The 21,038-nt window shown below is 35.2% G+C and overlaps 3 protein-coding genes across 3 annotated transcripts; 2 read left to right on the top strand and 1 right to left on the bottom strand.

Moving 5' to 3' along the window:
* LOC109228386 (cytochrome P450 714C2-like) lies at positions 490-5,968 on the top strand. Its single transcript, XM_019393526.1, has 5 exons — positions 490-896; positions 1,551-1,777; positions 2,576-2,823; positions 3,862-4,222; positions 5,303-5,968. The coding sequence occupies exons 1-5, from the start codon at positions 497-499 to the stop codon at positions 5,726-5,728; spliced, it is 1,662 nt and encodes a 553-aa protein (XP_019249071.1). The 5' UTR covers positions 490-496; the 3' UTR covers positions 5,729-5,968.
* Positions 7,307-13,515, top strand: LOC109228384 (reticulon-like protein B2). Its single transcript, XM_019393525.1, has 6 exons — positions 7,307-7,471; positions 7,749-7,923; positions 8,263-8,443; positions 11,793-11,934; positions 12,034-12,103; positions 12,992-13,515. Exons 2-6 carry the CDS (start codon positions 7,752-7,754, stop codon positions 13,159-13,161), a joined length of 735 nt encoding a protein of 244 aa, XP_019249070.1. The 5' UTR covers positions 7,307-7,471; positions 7,749-7,751; the 3' UTR covers positions 13,162-13,515.
* On the bottom strand, positions 13,825-16,369 carry LOC109227503 (50S ribosomal protein L17, chloroplastic). Its single transcript, XM_019392696.1, has 2 exons — positions 16,092-16,369; positions 13,825-14,462 (listed from the first exon to the last, which is right to left on the bottom strand). Exons 1-2 carry the CDS (start codon positions 16,303-16,305, stop codon positions 14,053-14,055), a joined length of 624 nt encoding a protein of 207 aa, XP_019248241.1. The 5' UTR covers positions 16,306-16,369; the 3' UTR covers positions 13,825-14,052.

Below are 21,038 nucleotides of genomic sequence, written 5' to 3'. Positions count from 1 at the left end.
GATTGCATATTTATGTTGCTGTATTTATGAACATTTAATCGACTCAAACATATTAACCAACGTCTTCCATTTTGTCTATTTTATCTATCATTTGATCTAGATTTAGTATCCTTAACTAAGATTTACTCCTCTTCTCATCATTGATTGATATAATCAAAAAAGGTTTAATACTTTTTTGGTCAAACAGTACCATTGGCCTAACCAATTCAGATATGCATGTGTTGGACCCACTAAAGGGAAGCACTCTCAATAGGGATTCCTCCGTTACCAAATACTCAAAACCGAAAACCGAAACCTCTAATTAAGGGTGGAACAATCATCACTCCATTCCGTCACACCCCACTAATGAATTCACATTAACGCCATGTAGGGCCCATTAAAGAGGTAATTACTTCATATGAAGAGCTCCGTACCGAGAGTTTCTTGAGTCTCATATTTTGACTCAGTTATGGTAGTTGAAAACTTGAAGCACAAACCAATTACAATTTCCTCGTCTATGAGGTTTAGCTTTTGGCATATTTTCCGATCCCAACTATTTCTATATAAGAGTTTCCTGACTACATTTAAGGCAAACAACCAGCACATATTACTCCTCCAAAACACAACTAAAACAGAACTGATTGAGCCATATATATCCAGAAAAATGTTGTTATCAGTTGCATTATTGTGTTTATTTGGGTTGGTTTTTCATTTTTACAATTCACTTTTAACAAAGCCAAGAAGACTCCAATCAGCTCTCAGAAATCAGGGGATATTTGGACCTCAGCCAACTTTTCTTCTTGGAAACATATTGGATATCAAAAAGTCACGTAAGGCAGTTGCAAATGGAGATTTAGACTCCCATAACTGTGGAGCAGCTCTTCTGCCTTTCTTTGATCAATGGCAGAAACAATACGGTATGTTAAATTTTTAAGCTGGTGGAAACGAGAGAATATATTTTTGTTTCCTTAATTATATCTTCAACGGCTTCTGATGTAACGTGGTGGCGAGACTTGAAACTAAAACCTTTTTATGCACTAGTGCCATATAAAATTATGACAATTTCATCTGAAAGCAGAAAATACTTTTATTTTGTTAATTATGTCTTCAACATGCCTATCACACGTAAAATTTCCTTTTGATAATGGATGAAGACCCTATCATGAGTGACCATTTTATTTTTTTGTTTAGGTCCAAAATAAGTGTTCATTTACATAATAAAGAAGGAATTAATTTTTTTCTTCTAAAATTTGCCCTTATTTACATATTCTAATGTGTCAAGGTAACAATTAATTAAGGGTGATTTAGTGAATACATCTTTTTTTTCTTTAGGAGTTCGTATTTTCTTAATGGGTGTGCCAAAGACAAAATAATCACTTATTGTAGACCAGAGGAAGTAGAAATTTAAACCGTGAGAGAAAACACACTTATATTTGTTTAATCATGTCTTCAACGTGGTGTTCTTGAAAAATACAACTTTCTTGATTCTCTGCTGTATAAGAATTATTGTTTTGTAATTTTTTTTTTTTTTTGGCTTCTAATTGTATCTTTTATGGATGAGCATTGAGCAGGTGATGTATTCATGTTTTCTCTTGGAAACACACTAATAATGCATGTAACACAACCAGAAATGGTAAGAGAGATTACTACTTGCACATCCCTTGACTTGGGTAAGCCAACCTATCAAGCAAAAGAGAGGGGTTCTTTGTTAGGCAATGGAATCCTAACTTCAAATGGACCTTTTTGGGCACATCAAAGAAAGATTCTTGCTCCTGAGTTATATTTGGAAAAAGTTAAGGTACAAAGTCGTATTTAAATTATGTAGATCCATAGTAGTGGTGGCAAAATGGATAAAAAAACCAGTTATCCGTCCATTTTATCCACTAAAAATGGGTTGGATAATGAACCTTTTAAAAACGGGTCAAATATAGATAAGAACCATATTATCTACTTAGGGGTCGTTTCATATGAGGGATAAGGTAGGATAAGGTGTGAGATTAAATTTATACTGTGTTTGGTTGGCGGTAAATTTATCCTAGAATAAATTTATACCTCCAACCAAACAAGGTATAAATTTAATCCCAGACTTAATTCAGGATATCTCATCTTATCCTACCTTATCCCATCAAATGTGAGATTATTTTATCCCATCTCTCATGTGGTATAATAAGTCCTGGGAATAAAATCCCGGGATAATTTAGTCCACGTACCAAACCACCCCTTAGAAAATGGATAACCAATGGATAACTAATGCGTTTAACTTTTACATTTGTAAAGACTCAAATTGGGGGTTCCTCAAGCTTTAGATACTAGTAATTCTCTCAAAAGTGATCGTATTAAAAAAGCCATGGATAATATGTTTTCCTATATTATCCGCGGGTTAACTCATTTTGTATCCACATTAACTATGGGTCGGGTCGGATAATTTATCCGTTTTTTCATTTCCCGTTTTGACCCACCTATAAATCGACCCGACCCGCCCGTTTGACACCCATAATCCATAGTGTAACGGTAATTTTAACACGTTGTAGCAGGCGGTTCAACTCTGTATTTGTTGAAGAAGTTATTGATATTTATGCCTTTTTGAGGTGTGCAGGGAATGATAGATTTAATACAAGATTCTGCATTAACATTGTTGAAGACATGGAATAATCAAGTAGAAGCTCAAGGTGGGAGTGCTGATATCAAAATTGATCCGGACATGAGAAGTTTTTCTGGAGATGTAATTTCTAAAGCATGTTTTGGAAGCAATTTTTCAAAAGGAGAAGAAATTTTTTTTAAGCTTAGAGCTCTCCAGGAAGCTGCTTCCAAAAGGGTCCTGACTACTGGAATTCCAGGCATAAGGTACCATTTTCATCTATATTGATACGTATAACTATGCGCTAAGCTCAAGCAAGTTGAGGTTAGCTATAAGAATCCTTACTAATCAAGTCCAATTTTTCTTCAGTAATGATATGCTAAACAATTGACTGGTGAGTGGCGGGGGAGGGGGGGGGGGGAAGCTAGGGTGGCGGGAGGGGGTTCAAACCCCCTTTGCCGAAAAATTTACTATATATACATACAAGGTTAAACAGTATTTTTTACACATATATAGTAGAGGTTGAATCCTCTTGGCTTATTTGATTGTTTACTTCTTTATATTCTGAATCCCCCTGGTGAAAATTCTGGCTCTACCATAGCTGGTGATCGAGCAGTTTTTAAACATTAAAGGTGGCAAATTGACGGGCTAGGTCAGATCAAAATTGTTCAAATTTATAATTGTCATAACACAACCGCCCAACACGAACTCAAAATGTGTTTTGCCTAAATTATGAGTTTAAATTCTCTTAAATTTACATACTTTTCAATATTCTCAAAATTTATTTTGTATGTTTGGATTTGAGTTTCAATATAACTCACGTGTTACACTATTTGATCAATTTCGACCAAATAGTTTGATGGCTCATTTCTGGTCAACCCGTTGGGTCACACCAACAAACCGGTCATAATCTATCCCGTTTAAACTTGGACGAATTCAACGGGTAACTAAAAAATAGATTAATTTTGCCACCACTTGCTTGGATTGAGCTGTACGAAGTCGCTCCCGAATCACTTTAACCTTCTCTAAAGCATCACAGACAAAATCAATGCCTAATAATCTAGCCTCACATGGATCAAATCCGCCCCGCCATGACCTTTCCTCGTTTTTTGTCATTTTATGGCCATAAAACTGGCATTCCACTCGATTCCCATATTTTCGTGTGCTATAGCTTTTATGGGCATAAAACTGAAATTCCACCTGATTCCCATATTTTCGTGTGCCCCGGGCCCCCGGACCTGGATCGCCTAAAAATTTTCCGGGACTATACAACATTCACTCAAGCTCCTTCTTGGATGGAACAGGTATCTTCCTACCAAGAACAACAGGGAGACATGGACCTTAGAGAAAGAAATCAAAGAATTAATCTTGAAAATAGTGAAGGAAAGAAGGGAAGCTGGATCTGAAAAAGATTTACTACAAATGGTTATTGAAGGAGCCAGAAATAGTGAACAAATTAGCAATGATACATTTATTGATCATTTCATAGTTGATAATTGCAAAAACATATACTTGGCTGGTTATGAAACCACTGCTGTTGCAGCTACATGGTGTCTCATGCTTTTAGCTACAAATCCAAATTGGCAACAACGTATTCGTGCTGAGGTCCTTCAAATTTGTATGGGTCGAATTCCTGATGCTGATATGATTCGAAAGATGAAACAGGTATTTACACACGGATTCAGGATTTGAAGTTTATGAATTTCTTTATCTCAAATTATATATATGAGTTTACAGTAAAATACTTTATATATATCTGAATCCATAAGTTTCGTAGTAGATCCGCCCCTAGGTACTTATAAGGATTAGTTTCATAAATGATCATTGAATTAGAAGTTTTTTTTGCAAAAAAAGTTCAAAACTATATTTCATAATTTAAAAAATACATCAATTGTAACTATATTACGCATAAAATAAAATAGCTAAAAATTTATCAATCCGGTAACAAAACTTATTATATAAATGGCATTTTCGGCTCCAGGTTGATGAATTTTTGGCGATTTCATATTATGCAAAATATAGGAACAATAGTTATTTTTTTTTTTTTTTTTTTTTTTTTTTTTTTTTGTGGTTAACATATTTAGAGCCCGTTTGGCAATGAAAATGTTCATTTATCGAAAACTTTTCATTTTTTTTTTGAAATTTGTGTTAGGCCATAAAATTTCTAATTTTTTCACTTGAAGATGAATTTTGAAATTTTTTGAAAATTTGAAAAACTCCAATACGCTGTTTTTCAAAATTTTCACTTAGATCACTCACAAAAATTCAAAAACAACCCAAAATTATATTCATGTTCAAACACAACTCTAATTTTCAAATACCATTTTTACTGAAATATGTTTTTCCACTTTTTTCGGAATTTTGACAATTCTTATGTCCAAACGCCCACTTAGTTTTATGACATTGCGGCAATAGAATTTTAGTTCATGACTATAGATGTACCCGTAAAATTGGGGAAACTACACAAATAACCATTCTTAAGACTGCTATTTAGAGATTAGCCAATATTTATTTTATCATAAAACTTTAAACTAAAAAAATTAATTTCAGGACTTTAAACAGAAAAACTAAACTTCAGAATACATTGGCTAATTCCTACCTGGTGTCATTTCTACTGTAAAATAAACCCATCACTATTACTCCGAAACCTTGAATTCTTAACTTTCTAATTAATGTTAAAATTAAATAAATCGCAATATTATATTGATTAACACATGTTAGTATATATCTACCTTGATTTTGCAGTTAACAATGGCTATTAACGAATCATTGCGTCTTTATCCACCAGTAGCAGTGGTATCAAGGGAAGCCTTAAATGAAATTAAATTTGGAGGTATTAATATTCCTAAGGGAGTGAATCTTTGGACAATAGTGACTAAATTACACACTGATCCAAAAATATGGGGAAAAGATTCTTACAAATTTAATCCAGAAAGATTTGCAAATGGAATTAAAGGTGCATGTAAATTTCCACACGTGTATATGCCTTTTGGTGTTGGACCAAGGGTGTGTTTGGGACAAAATTTGGCTATGATGGAACTTAAAATACTCATTTCATTAATTTTGACTAAATTTTCTTTCTCTATTTCCCCAAAGTATATTCATTCTCCAGCTCTGAATTTGGTTATTGAGCCTGGAAATAGTGTGTATCTATCAGTGAAGAAGTTGTGATCAAATGGAGCTCGGATGGGATTGAGGATTAGCTCACTCGGTGAGTTTTCTGTCTTTCACAGTTAAGGTGGAGGGTTCAAACCTCATAGTAGCGTAACATTCTCTTCCGCTTTCTCCATCCTCTCCCTCGATGTAATAACTTTGTTTTAAGAAAAAGTGGAGCTCGAATACTAATTTTCCATTAGTTTTTTTTTTTTATTGTGTGTATTTGTGTGCAACAATGTAGCTATGTATAAGTTTCGGTGCAAAATTAAAAAAAAAAAAAAGAATATTGAGTTTTATTCTTATGTCATTCTACATATTTTTATATGTTTTCAGTAAATAAATGTAAGTCGCATCAATTTTATCACAGTATATACTAAAGAACCACGGTCATGGCTGTCTTTTGTAATGCTAGTAAATACATGTACCGAGTTAAAGGTAAAATTGTACTCCCTCCGGTCCAAAATAAGTGATTTTTTGGATGTTTTCACACAAATTAAGAAATCCAGCTTTTAGCATTAATTAGCAATGGAATTGACCATATTAACCTTTACTATCTCACATAAACACTCCTAACACATATTCCAACACTATTTACTCCAAGGACAATGAAAGAAAAAAATAATTAATTCATTTTTGAAATCTGGAAAAATCACTTATTTTGGACCACAAGAAAAAGGCCAAAAAATCACTTATTTTGAATCGGAGGAAGTATAACTTGCTTTTCTCTTTTAATATATTTAATAACAATGGTATCCGAGTCAAGTTTTCTCTCACTTAATAGTCTAAGTATACGAATCAATTTTATCACTTTATACCAAGATCAATTTTAAATGCCAGACGGTTGTTGATTCCTAGAACATGAGAATTAAATTTAATTTGTATAATAGAGCATATTTGATAAAACACACATACATATATTGTTGTTATTAGATTAACCATCAAATGTGTAAACAATGAATTCTCAATATTTTGGCAACATTTATCTATCCATGAAATCCACCCAAAACAAAGGGATCTCAACCCAACTTATCTAGAAATTTACTTAGTTGTTCCAATTTTACTTTTTTTTTTTGTATTTTCAATTTTCTATTTTTTTTGTTTTTCTGCACCACCCCCACCCCTACCCCCTCCCCCACCTCCCCGTGCAAACCCCCTCAAAAATTTTTTTTTTCTTTTTTTTGTTTGTATTTTCAGTTTTCTATTTTTTTTTTCTGCACCCACCCACCCTACAGGGGATCCATGAGCCAAGTTGGGCGGGTTGGGCTATGACCCATTGGTTAGCCCATCTTGACCCAGCTCATCTTAGCCCAAGTACACTTTGGGTAGGGTTGGGCAATAACCCATTTATTAACCTAACTCATCTTAACCCGCCCAAATTCAGCCCAACCCGCCCATTTGCCATCCCTATACATTACTAGGAAAGAGAGGGAGTTCAGAGTTTTGCGGAAAAGATGGATTACATATGGTTATCGTGCGATTTTGAAGCACCCTGTGGCGCTCAGTTAGTTAGACTCTTTGAATGATTCAGTAACAGTCTAAAAACAAGAGTTGAATTGCTAACATATTACACTGTTGTATGGTAGATAACAACAAAGGAAGGAGAAAACCTAACTGCAATCTTCACTTTTCAACACAACAAAAGCAATCGACACATCTAAAACTGCTATAGTAGAACGAACGAAAACACATAGTATCAAAAAAGGGGCAAATCAATCAAGATTCACGGACCCAATTGTTGTCACTTCGACCTCCTACACAGTAAGAATGATCATTTTTACTTTTTTCTATGGGACTATGGGTACTTGGAGTTTTGAGTATTCTATGACATATAGTTTCTGGGTTCAACTGAACATCATTGCTTTTAATTAGTTCAACGTATATGCCATATGCAAAAAAATATGTACATATAATTAGATCACACTTATTCTAGACTTACTATCTTTAAATCTTGAATTCGCCTTACTTGGATAACCGCATGCTTCTTTGCATGCATGTCCATTGAACCTTTTTTTTTTTTTTTCGTTGTTTCGTGGAGGAAATGGTTTCAGAATCTTCTGTGGAGAAAAAGCAAAAGGCCAACCTTGGTCGCAATGATTCTTCTTCGTCATCATCAACAGATGAAAATGACTTTAGACGCCCTGATGTACACAAGAAGTTTCACCTCTTTGGCCGTCATAAATCTCTTCACGCTGCTCTAGGTGGTGGCAAACGTATGTTTCCTCAACTTCTAATTTTTGTTAGTCATGTGCATTATTGAGTTTTTAATTTTAATGGCCTTTTAAAGTTTGATGGTAGGTCTATTTTTTCCCTTATTATATTATCTCGAGCATATATGATCCTTTAAGTTTCGCCAGTTGAACTAAAAGTGCTCAACTTTTGCAAACTTAAAGGATCGTACATGTTATTACAAGTACTATAGTAAGGACGAAATAGCACTTTCCCCCAAACTTAAGGGACCATTTGGGTTAAAAACTCTACTTTTTTGGTCATTCTTGAGTGGCCTTAGGTAACTGATTAACTGTTATTGATGCTGAAAATGAATGGATCAGTGGCTGATATTTTACTGTGGAGGAACAAGCAGATATCAGGAGGATTATTTGCTGGTGCAACTATCATATGGTTTCTGTTCGAGTGGATTGGTTATCATTTGCTCACTTTTATTTGCCATTCACTCATAGTTTCCTTGGCCATCTTGTTCTTTTGGTCCAATCTCTCCCTCTTTGTCAACAAGTTAGTTCACTTCCCTTTGCCTAATTACAATTATCACTTTGTTTTATGCTGCTACTTGTTGGGTTTTTAAGGTATTTAATTAATATATTAAATACTTAAAAGAGAGTGAATGGGAAATGGAGGGAAATGAAATTTTTGAGTGAAATTTTAAGTTCCCCCTCCCTTGGCAAATGGGCATTGTCCCATATTGGAAGAGGAAGAGGTTTTTTATGGGTATATAAGCAATTGCTCTTCTTCTAGCTCTTAAAGAGTTGAGAAGAAGGCAAGCCTCGCGCCGCCGTCGTCGTCGCTCGCTCGGCTTCGGCTTCGGCTTCGGCTTCGGTCAAATGATTGATTGATTAACTTTTTGGACCAAATTTATTTGTTAATAGTAAAATATTAACAGAAATACTATTAAATATTAATATTAAATCCAATCCGTTTTTCTGTTTTGGTAACAGAAAAGTAACTACCCTCTTCAATTTTCCCTCTTTATTTTCCCTCTTTATTATTGAGTAAATGGCCATTTATGTAATGGCATTTATGTTGTGGGCGTTTTGCATAAACAGCCATTCTGAAGAGACCCAACTTTGGCTATAAATACAACACTATTCTGCTCAGAATTTTAACTACAATTTTCTGAGTTTCCTCTCCTTCTTCTGCATACGTTTAGCATCAAAACAAAGCAAAAAGTAAGTGTGATTTGCTACCGAACTTTGTGTTCGCTGAAACACTGGGGTTTGAAGTACCACTACACCAGTGTGTAATTCGTTCTATCCTGGGAGGAAATAATCCATAACCTTGGGTACTAGGAGGGGATTAAATTCCTTAAGGAAACACTGTGAATTCAGTGGGCTCGAATTGGTTTATGTCATTTCTGTTTATATTCATTACTGTTTATATTCATTTATATTTCCAGAATTTATTTTACAAATACAGTGTAATAACAAGCTTAAGGAATTTAATAATTTATTTCTGTATTTGTACTTACTGNTGCGGTCATTGAGGGATACTGTGATGCAAATTGGATCACCGGATCAACTGATTCCAAGTCCACAAGTGGATATGTATTCACTATTGGTGGAGGAGCGGTATCTTGGAAGTCACCCACACAAACTTGTATTGCCCGCTCTACAATGGAGGCTGAGTTCATAGCCTTGGATAAAGCCGGTGAAGAAGCTGAATGGCTCCGGAATTTCTTGGAAGATATTCCATTTTGGCCCAAACCGTTGGCACCAATATGCATACATTGTGATAGTCAAGCGGCAATTGGAAGGGCTGGGAGCGTTATGTATAACGGTAAGTCTCGCCATATACGACGAAGACATAAAACCGTTAGACAATTACTCTCTAGAGGAATTATCACGATTGACTATGTAAAGTCAAGTGATAATATATCGGATCCACTTACAAAAGGCCTAACTAGAGAGGTAGTTGAGAAGTCATCAAGGGGAATGGGACTGTGGCCGAGAACAAGTCATAGTGGTGGTAACTCCACCTAGAAGACTGGAGATCCCAAGATCTAGGTTCAAGGAGATCAAACAAAGACATTTATGACGGTTCAACATTGTCAACTAAACTTTTGGTCCATTATCGTGATGAGACAATGTTCAGTACCAAGGATAAAGCATTAAGGCTTTTTAATGATTTCTAAATTTGATACGGGGTATATCAAATAGTGTATCTACGGGATGACACGTTTAGGAATCACCTATGTAAGTGTGAAGTGTTAGCCGCTTCAAGGAGAACATTGTAAGGCCAGTTCTCTACGCACTTATGAAACCAGGCGGTGTTCATGGCTGAAACGAACACAACAATGAGAACCAAAGACGGTTAAGGGTTGGTTGTGTGACTTGTGGTTGTCTAGGTATACACTAAAGTTCGACGGTTCAAAGATATCAAATCTACCGATTGATCGAGTATATCCGACATAAGTTCACTACGGAAAGTTCAAAGGGAAACCTACTTATCCAGATGCAATTAATCCTTACTTGTGAATCACACAGTTTTTCATGCATACTTCCGTGATATAGCCATTCCCCATTCATGTGGGGGATTGTTGGGTTTTTAAGGTATTTAATTAATATATTAAATACTTAAAAGAGGGTGAATGAGAAATGGAGGGAAATGAAATTTTTGAGTGAAATTTTAAGTTCCCCCTCCCTTGGCAAATGGGCATTGTCCCATATTGGAAGAGGAAGAGGTTTTTTATGGGTATATAAGCAATTGCTCTTCTTCTAGCTCTTAAAGAGTTGAGAAGAAGGCAAGCCTCGCGCCGTCGTCGTCGTCGCTCGCTCGGCTCGGCTTCGGCTTCGGCTTCGGCTTCGGATTTGGATTTGGATTTGGATTTGGATTTGGATTTGGATTTGGTCAAATGATTGATTGATTAACTTTTTGGATCGATTGATTGATTAACTTTTTGGACCAAATTTATTTGTTAATAGTAAAATATTAACAGAAATGTTATTAAATATTTGTTTTAATAACAAAATATTAATATTAAATATTAATATTAAATCCAATCCGTTTTTCTGTTTTGGTAACAGAAAAGTAACTACCCTCTTCAATTTTCCCTCTTTATTTTCCCTCTTTATTATTGAGTAAATGGCCATTTATGTAATGGCATTTATGTTGTGGGCGTTTTGCATAAACAGCCATTCTGAAGAGACCCAACTTTGGCTATAAATACAACACTATTCTGCTCAGAATTTTAACTACAATTTTCTGAGTTTCCTCTCCTTCTTCTGCATACTTTTAGCATCAAAACAAAGCAAAAAGTAAGTGTGATTTGCTACCGAACTTTGTGTTCGCTGAAACACTGGGGTTTGAAGTACCACTACACCAGTGTGTAATTCGTTCTATCCTGGGAGGAAATAATCCATAACCTTGGGTACTAGGAGGGGATTAAATTCCTTAAGGAAACACTGTGAATTCAGTGGGCTCGAATTGGTTTATGTCATTTCTGTTTATATTCATTTATATTTCCAGAATTTATTTTACAAATACAGTGTAATAACACTACTTTCAGTTTTTCAATTGCCTCCCAATTAACGAGTTTAAGTTAAATGCATCGTTAAAGAAAGAAATTTTTACACTGTCATGTCACCGTTACTCGTTATAGCAGGTAACGCCGCTACCAATGGTAGGTGCCGGGGCAAGGCTAGATCCCAGCCTAGAGCACGTGCAGTGGCACCTACAGCTGCTCACGCTTGTTCTAGAGCAACTTTAGTCGAGGCCTATATTTTAAGGAGGTTTACCTATAGATATTCTTTGAGTGACCTGATAGTGTAAAAAATTATTTACATTGACGATGTGTATAACTTAAGAGTCTTATGCTTAAATGTTACGACAAAACTAAATTTCATGGCAGGAGTTTAATAGAGTTTCCAAAGATTGAATTACCAGAGGAACCGTGGACGCAAGTGGCTCTTCTACTGAGGGATCAATTCACCTGTGCATTTGGTATCTTTCGAGAAGTAGCATCTGGAAATGATTTGAAGAAGTTTCTTTATGTACCAATTTCCCACACCCTGAACTTTTTTAATTTTACCTTACTCTTGAAGTTTCATTGCTATTGTGACAAGTTCATATGATCATGTGTCCATCTGCAGGCAATTTTTGGCTTGTGGATTGTTTCCATTGTTGGCAGGTGGTTCAATCTTCTGACCCTTGTATACATCAGTAAGTTCTCTATATACTTCCATTTTTGTTTCTGTTGGCTGCAGAAGCCTAACTTATGAAATTTCCTTACTGGTCTGTGGAAATGCAGTGGTTTGATCATTGTATTACCTGTTTTTTTTTTTATATTTCAATATGGGCATGTCCATGTGGAGTTTTTACTTACACTGACAGTGTAAAATTTTTTACACTATTAGGTCACCATAAAAAATAAGTACATGTAGCCGTCCCATACTAAGTGAGATTAATAAACTGGAAAATAAGGCATGTAATTGCTATAACAGGTTAAAATATAATGTCAATGTATATAGGTTAATAGCCTGTTTGGCGAAGGTTCTCCAAGGCCAAAAATATTTTTTCTTTAAAAGTGTTTTTTTTTTCAAAGTTGAAGTATATGGCCAAGATTTTAGAAGGAAAAAATGTGCTTTTGAGTAGAAGTAGAAGCAGAAAAAAATAGTTTCTCCTAAAAGCACTTTTCTGAAAAGTAATTTTGAGAAAAATACACTTATAAGCACTTTTTCAAAGCTTGGCCAAACACTAGTTGCTGTTCAGAAGTGCTTTTCAAATTAATTAGCCAAATACAAACTGCTTCTCACCGAAAGTAATTTTGAGAAAAACACTTCTCAAAATAAGCTTATTTTAGAAGCTTGGCCAAACAGACTATAAATCCAGTTGCTGAAAGCATTTTTATAGCTATGTGTTCCAATCTATAATCAGCCTTAAAAGTTCCTCTCTAAGAGCAGTAATCTTTCACATTTTTAGTATTTCTAGTTTAGTGATAGATAACAGATCTAACAGTCATATTACTGTAGGCAGTTAAAAGATCCCAAGTTTTTTACATCGTTCGTCGATAAGATTCACCAAGATAACCAATTGTTCTTTTTTGGACAGTATTTGTCATGCTGTTGACTGTACCATATTTCTATGAGAAGTATGATGATCAAGTAGATGCCTATGGAGAAATGGCCATAAAAGAGCTCAGAAGACAATACAGTCAATTGGATGAGAAAGTTCTTCAGAAACTACCAATTCCTTTCATTAAAGACATTAAACAGGACTGATGAAACTCTTCTCTCAGGCAGATATTGCTTCACTTCAAGAATACAATGCAGCCTTCAACTTATTTATGGATTGGGAAGAGGTGATGAGGCAGGACATAGCGTGATTTCAGCTTTGTGAGGACATTGCCCTTGATAGGAAGGTGTGAAATATCAGGATTGAAAGTTAGGAGTTAGTTGAGCATTTTTCTATTTCGTACTGGGTGTGAGGCTAGTCTGATAGTGTTTTGTGTTCATACTATTTTTTCGTTTTCATAGTACCGTGCCATTGTTACGGGTTATTGTTATTGCTGTTTCCATCTATTTTCTGGTTCTTACGATGCTGGTATAATCTTTCTAGTCCTTGTTGACTTGTTATTACTGATCTATTGTCGCTTTTCGTCTTCTTGAACTGATGATCTATCAGATACAACCTCTCTACTCCTACGAGGTAGGGGTAAGGTGTGCGTACACACTACCCTCCCTAGACCCACTTGTGGGATTTTACTGGGTTGTTATTGTTGCAGTAAGCAGTCCTAAATGTTATAACACCGAGTTTCATCTTGCAATCTAATTTATCCACCTGTTCTATCCCTTTCTTTCGCGCGTTTGTTGGTTGAGTTTCACTTCTATACACTGATAGAGTAAAAAAAAAATTGTTACACCAACATGTTCAATTGCTGGCAATTTCCATGAGAACAACAATATTTGATATAATATGCAGTAGTCAACAACTCAATGCGTGAAACAGATCAAAGGTGATCAACCAAATAAACACAAGCAGAACTGCAAGTTAAAATGGAATGGCATACAGGAAATTGGGCTTGAATAATTGGTGGAACTAAGAAAAATCTCTTAATTCACATCAGAGTTCAGAACCAACAGAAAAGAACCTTCAAAAAGAATATTCAGTCACTAGACAAGCTCGATGTACGCCATTGGTGCATTGTCCCCTCGCCTCGGTAGAGTTCTTATTATCCTAGTGTATCCTCCGTTCCTCTCCCCATATCTTTCCGGGACTTCAGCAAACAATGCATGCACTATCTGCTTCTCGTAGATGAATCCAAGGGCTTGCCTTCTCTTATGAAGAGAACCATCCTTTGCCATTGTAATCATTTTGTCAACATATTTTCTAACTGCCCTGGCCCTCGCTTTAGTGGTCTTTATACGCCCGTGCTTGAGGAGTTGAGTCGTGAGGCCTCTCAAAAGTGCCCGACGCTGGTCAGGAGGTCTATTCAGTTTGGGCACCTTCCTACCATGTCTCATGGCAAAAACTCGGCCACCATTATCAATCACGGTGAATGAGTGCTCAAAACTTGTTGAATCTGCAATATAGATAAATTAAAGGTGTAAGAATGGCAGAGCAATACAACTCAACATGCAAAAGCTGCAAATAGTAAAATAATTTTTTTTTTTTTGTAAGGGTAAGTAAATTGCATTAGAAAAGGCATCAAGAAGATGCAGATTTACAAGAGGAATCAATAGCTAGCTCCAAGTAAAATAAACTTATTTTAACAAAGGCAAGAATAGAATTAAGAAAATAAGTAATCTTCAAAGTTCAGAAAAACCAGATTTTTCACTATGTATTCACACTCTCTTAAGTTTACAAATGACTGCTGAGGCATTTTCAAATCTCAGACATCAACATCTTCAGCATGATGACTCAACATCATCATTTAATCAGTTTGCTTAAGTCTCCCTCTTTTTTTGTTAACATTACAATTATCAGAAGATCCATAAATCAGACTCTACGTAAGTTAGATCAAAGATCCTAAAAGAGCAGTATTGACTTAAGCAACATTACAACGAGAGGCACAGATATGTGCACTCTGTACCGAGAAAGATGTTCACCGACTTCTTGACAACATCAGGCATGGTATAGACCAACTGAAAAGCACCTATACATTTGTACTATGTTATGTTACCTAGTTCACAAATTTTATAGCTTCCACATTTGAATTATTTTATTCTTGACACTCCAAGAGAAAAATAGTGACTTATCCAGTTAAGTACCTAAAGCATTCCCTTTCGTAGGAGTATCTTGATTACCATATCGCAATAGCAGCCGCTATCAATGACATCTTCGCACCAGCCCCACCTCAACATCCCCCAACTATGAAAAAGAATAAGAGATAAGAAAGCCTCCTTTATGCAAATTGGTACCGTTCCATAGATCGAATGCATCAAGGGAGTGCCTTCGAACCAATGGCGGAGGCAAGCATTTTAATCAAGTAATTCAAAAGAAAAATGATCTCTTGCGTCTAGTGGAATCAATAAAGGGCAACCTGGTGCACTAAGCTCCCGCTATGCGCGGGGTCCAAGATTTTTCACCTATATGCACAGTATAATTTTTCAGCAAAGGGTAAACAGTTAAACATGGCTTTGCCGTTACTTCCAACTCCACAAAATAAGATAAATTGGATTCCCTTAAACGAAAAAGAGTCAAACTTTTGTGCCTTCACATGCAAGGGGAAACAAACTGATACACTATGCAGCAATTTCAATTGGATGCCAATACCCACTCAGAAACACTAACATAAGACCCAAAACAATTGTACACATAACCAGGCAATGGCGGAGCCAGAATTCTAATACGATTCAAATAATGCAAGAATGCAGCATCTTAGATTAGAACTTGCAACATAAAGCAAATTTCCAGCCACATTTGTCCGTACACTAGAAGCTTCCTTATGTTAAATGAATTCAACAATTTAAATCTACAACAATAACTAAGTCTCAGTCACAAACACATTGGGGTCGGCTCAACAATTTATGAATTATACATATACAAAAAAGTTTCAATACATGTAGCTCCACCCTAGCAGCATGAGTAATCCAATGCCTTCGACTTGAACTCTATATATACACAGTTGATTTTTTTTTTTCTTAAAAGAAAAAGAATTATTCAAAATAATGGATACATCTCTTTGCACAATTGTATAAAAAAAAATTACCCTGGGAAGAAAGGGACAAGAGTGGATGGAGGGGAGCAAGACCGACGAAGGAGTGAAGAAGTCTGGAACTGGAACTGGACTTGGGCTTGCAAATCCTGACACCAGAAGGGGATGGCCCACAAGAGAATCGAAGTGAAGAGCTCGAAATTGGTTGAATTGAAGGAAGTGCAGATTTCAGACAAGACATGCTCCAAGTCGTAGAAGCTGAAGCCATATCCGAGGTTTGCTCACTGGTTATGTTTTCAGATGAGTTTATCTGAATGGATAAGTGAATTTTGGTACCCGAATTTTGCTGACTAAGGGTGTCAAACGGGCCGGATTGACTCGGTTCCGGATCGGCCCAAATCGGTTTTAGACCGGACCGGTAGGTAAGGGGGGCGGGCAGGGTTGGGTTGGGACGGGGAACGAATTGTGCCGGGTAGGATACAGGTACCGGTTAACCTGACCGGTCAGAACCGGTACTGTCAAGTCAAGTTCTAACCGGTACCGGATCGGACCGGTTCAACGGCTATTTCAAATATTTTTTTTTAATATAGTTGATCGTTGACATGCCAACGGTCAGCTGCCATTTTGACCGTTGCCCAACGGTTATTTTGCAAGAATAGCCTTTTTTTGGCATTTGTTTTCAAAAATAACACTTTTAGTATTTACTAATTTAGCCCTTTGAAAAAACTATAAATATACCTCCGGTCTTCTTCATTTCTTTACTCATCTCTCAATTCTCAAAACCTAATTCTCAATTGTCATTCTCTCATTCTTCACCTAAATTGCAATCAACTATTTGGCTCTCGTTTTTTTTTTGAAATTTTATTTATGGTATTATTTGAAGTTTGAACTTTGAACAATTGACGTTTCTTCGTGGTAAAAAACGAAGTAGTGAAATTCAATTTCAAGACTTCAAAATCATCAAGTGTTTTATTGCGGAATTCGGTGCACTCATTCCAACTCTTTCTCTTATTTAATATTTTATTTGCATATTTAATTTTTAGTAGTTAAACTTTCACAATATGTTTAATGCTGTAAAAAGAGTTTGTAATAAGGTTGCTAATCGGGGTAATCGGGGAAATAGAAAAAGAAGTACTACTTCAACTTCTAGTAGTAATTTAAATGACTTTACACATGTTTTTGAACATCACCTGAGAATAATATAGATTATTAACAATTACATGAAGATTTCGGTATAGAAGATAATGAATTAGAAATTGAATATGAGACACCACTTACACCTAGTAGTTTTGGAGTTGGTAGCAGGTAGGGGTGGCAAAATGGTTCAAAGAAAACAGTTAACCACCCATATTATCCACTAAAAATGGGTTGGATAATGAACTATTTAAAAACGGGTCAAATATGGATAAGAACCATATTATCCATTTAGAAAATGGATAACCAATGAGTAACAAATGGATAACCAATGGGTCTAACTTTTACATTTGTAAAGCCTCAATTGGGGGTTCCTCAAGTTAGGGAGACTAAGAATTCTCCCAAAAGTGATCATATACAAGAAGTCATGAATAATATGGGTAACCTATATTATCCGCTGGTTAACCCATTTTTTATCCGTATTAAATATGGGTCGGGTCGGATAATTGATCCGTTTTTGCATTACCCGTTTTCGACCAGAACCATATCCGACCCGCCCCGCCCGTTTGCCACTCCTAATAGCAGGGGTGGTGGTCGTGGCACTAGTAGTAGACCACCTGTGGCCCTGACTAGTAATCGGAGAAGGAGAAGTAAAGTTTGAAAATATTTTGAGGAAATAGAGAATTCTGATAGAGTTAGATGCAAAATTTGTAAAGATGATTTTAAACATAAGACTGGAGGAAGTTTTGGGGGGACTAGGACACTTAGTAGACATATGAGAAATTACTCATCCTATTGAATGAGGCTCTGATTTAGATGAAAATCAAGGAACTCTAAACCCTAGTACTGGGGACTTATGAAATATGATAAAATGAAGGACCGTGAGGAGTTAGCAAAAATGATTGCTTCTTCATCATATCTTATTATGTATATTCAAAGGATTTATAATCTTTTATTTAAAGGTATCCCTAGAAATACTTGTAGATCCGATATCTTTAGACTTCATGGACAATATCAAACATACATACGTTATTTGTTTGACCAACTTCCTTGTAGAGTTTCTCTAACTTCTGATATTGGCCATGCTGTTAGTGGAAATGATTATTTGACAATTACATGTCATTGGATAGAAGATCAAAGTCATATTGGTATTTTTATAAGTACTACTATTTGCTAAGTTGTTGTATTTTACAATCTTAATAAAAAAGTATTGTGTATGTCTTTTGATAATGCTTCTAACAATAATGCCGCTATTTCAATATTAAGGCTGTATTTGCAACCACCACCTGACAAAAAATTTCATGTTAGATGTGCATGTAATGTTTATAATTTAATGTTTAAAAGTGACCTTGATTTATTTTCGACTGAGATTACTCATGTAAGAAGAGCAGTTGGTATTATTCAAGGAAATAATAGACAATCTAGAATTAGGGAATTTAAGACTAAGTCTACCGAACGTAACCTTAATTAACCGGATTCATACTAGATGAAATTGTTACTAGATGGATTATATATACTTATTTTTAAATGTTGCTACAAATATAGATTGCCGATATCTGAAGTTGCTAATGCGCATTGTACTGATCCAAACCGTATGTTAACAACTACTACTTGGGAGGCCATTAATGATGTTGTAAATTTTTTACATAAATTTTATACAACTACTGTTGAGTTTTCTAGAGCATATTACCCTACTGTTACTACGGCTTTATTACATATAACTGAACTTTCTTTTCTACTCTCTGAATTTAAGAAGAAAGAAAAATATAAGGATGCCGTTGAAAAATATGCAAGCAAAATTCAAAAAATATTTCTTTCCAATTACTCCTATTTACTTAATTGGTGTTGTTTTAAATCCTTCTATTAAGATGTCTAATTGTCACCAATTAATCAATGCTTTATATATTTATATGGAGATTGGTCCAACTGAAATTCCAGATATATATTATTGTATAAACAAGCTAAATGATTATTTATAATAATTATATAATTATTATGCAAATATAATTGATGATGTTGCTATTAATGTAGGCAATGTAAATCCCACTAAGCATTGTACTACTTCTACTGCATCTGCTACAATGGATGGAGATGAAGGCCTTGATGGTTATAATATTTGGTCTACATTTCCTTACACTCAAACCAGTAGCAGGAACATTGATGAACTTCAATTCTACTTGCAAAAGCAAACAGAGCCTCGCACAAAGAAATTTTCACCGCGGAGAAACCCGTCACTCATTGGGAAGCAATTCTTTGAAAATTTTAGTATGTTTCAGAGATTGGAATAGATCGGAACGAAGAAATCAAGGACGTGAAGATGTTGATAAACCAGAAGACGAGGAACAGAGATATATTAACACATGGTAACACATCTGAATTTAACACTCCAGAAGATGACCAGGAAGTCATATTGATTATGAAGAACTTACTAAGGCAATGCAAAACCTTTGTTGTTCTTGATTTATATTTTATAATTCAAATTTGAATTTGCTATTTTTTCTTTAATTTAGTTGTTGTATAATGTAAGCTTTAATTTGCAAGTTTGAATTAAAAGGTTTTGAAGTTCTTGATTTATATTTTATAATTCAAATTTAAATTTACTCTTTTTTTTTTAATTTAGTTGTTGTAAAATGTAAACTTTAATTTGCAAGTTTGAATTAAAAAAAGAACTTGCAAATTATAAGTTAAATTTTTTTCGATCTTTATTGTATTATCTTAAATTCTTAATGAAATATTCAAATATAAGACTTTTAAGGCATTTGAAGTTTTTCTCAAAATTCCAAATATAAGGCTTTTAAAGCCTTTAAAATTTATTCAAACACTCTTTTTATAAGATTTCTTTTATGTTTTACATTTTTACTTTATCTTAATATAAATGATGATAGTTATACAAAATAAATAAATAAAATAAAATAAAATCGGCCCGACCCAGCCCTTTAGGCCCGAAACCGTTCCGGTTCACATTTTTGACCGGCAAGGCACGGAACTGGTAAAACCGGTATTTTGAAATCGGTAACGGAACCGGTACGAAGACCGGCCAGTCTCTTTTTCCAATAGCCCGGCCCGGCCCGGCCCCTTGACACCCTTAGTTCAAACTAAAAATTATTGTTTAAAATATGTCTGCAATTAGTTTCCATTATAGTGATACATTATTGTCGACTTGTACTGTGTATTGTGTAGCCCTAAGCTTCTGAATTCTTTAGCATTATCATAGGTTAAGCCGGTAAATTTAGGCCCAGTTTTCTAGTACTAGCTTTTTAAAATTTATTCCTAACACATGACAGTAGATTCGGCAATGCATTTTGTTACAGCAGATGACAATGAATTACAGTAGCAGGGATCCTACGCATTTTTGTTTTGAATTTTTCTTACTAACTTTCTCGTTATTTCTATATAGAAGAATAATGCATTTATTTGCATCCATTTGATGATGAGAAGAGAAAGAGATGGATTTCGAAGCAACGTTGTGTAGTGCTTGTTTACTTGTCTTGTGCTTAGTTGTTTCTGCAGGCCAACTTATTTGTCCATGTCAAAGGTTGGGTTGAAGAGGTGCATTCTGCTTGTAGCATATCAAGTGCTCATTCAGTCGATTTAGTAATCTCGTCTCTTTAATAAGTTCTCTAAAATAAGTGTGCCTTTGCCGTGTCTTCATGTTATCTGATATAGCCTTAAATTAATAGCAGCAATGCTATTTTGCAAATCTCCTCAGGGTTGCTGATTACCTATAATTTTTTTTTTAATTAAAGATTTTATTACCAACAAGAATATGTACATGTATAAACAAAAAACCCTGAAATTGGACCTATGTTCCCAAAGTCAGGACAAGCATCTTGCACGTCTTCCCCTATACATCTTCCTATAGAGTTA

Source organism: Nicotiana attenuata, chromosome 6 (assembly GCF_001879085.1).
Source record: "Nicotiana attenuata strain UT chromosome 6, NIATTr2, whole genome shotgun sequence".
Classification (NCBI taxonomy): Eukaryota; Viridiplantae; Streptophyta; class Magnoliopsida; order Solanales; family Solanaceae; genus Nicotiana; species Nicotiana attenuata.
Note: the sequence above shows the minus strand (reverse complement) of the source record. Positions and strands in the feature narration are given on the sequence as shown.

Coding starts and splice junctions, on each gene's coding strand:
- LOC109227503 (XM_019392696.1), bottom strand. CDS start 16,305: ATGGCTTCAGCTTCTACGACTTGGAGCATGTCTTGTCTGAAATCTGCA. Junction 14,463..16,091: donor CTTGTCCCTTTCTTCCCAGG/GTAATTTTTTTT, acceptor TCTATATTGCAG/ATTCAACAAGTTTTGAGCAC.
- LOC109228386 (XM_019393526.1), top strand. CDS start 497: ATGAGGTTTAGCTTTTGGCATATTTTCCGATCCCAACTATTTCTATAT. Junction 1,778..2,575: donor TATATTTGGAAAAAGTTAAG/GTACAAAGTCGT, acceptor TGAGGTGTGCAG/GGAATGATAGATTTAATACA. Junction 4,223..5,302: donor TGATTCGAAAGATGAAACAG/GTATTTACACAC, acceptor TTGATTTTGCAG/TTAACAATGGCTATTAACGA.
- LOC109228384 (XM_019393525.1), top strand. CDS start 7,752: ATGGTTTCAGAATCTTCTGTGGAGAAAAAGCAAAAGGCCAACCTTGGT. Junction 7,924..8,262: donor TGCTCTAGGTGGTGGCAAAC/GTATGTTTCCTC, acceptor TGAATGGATCAG/TGGCTGATATTTTACTGTGG. Junction 12,104..12,991: donor TCTGACCCTTGTATACATCA/GTAAGTTCTCTA, acceptor TTTTTTGGACAG/TATTTGTCATGCTGTTGACT.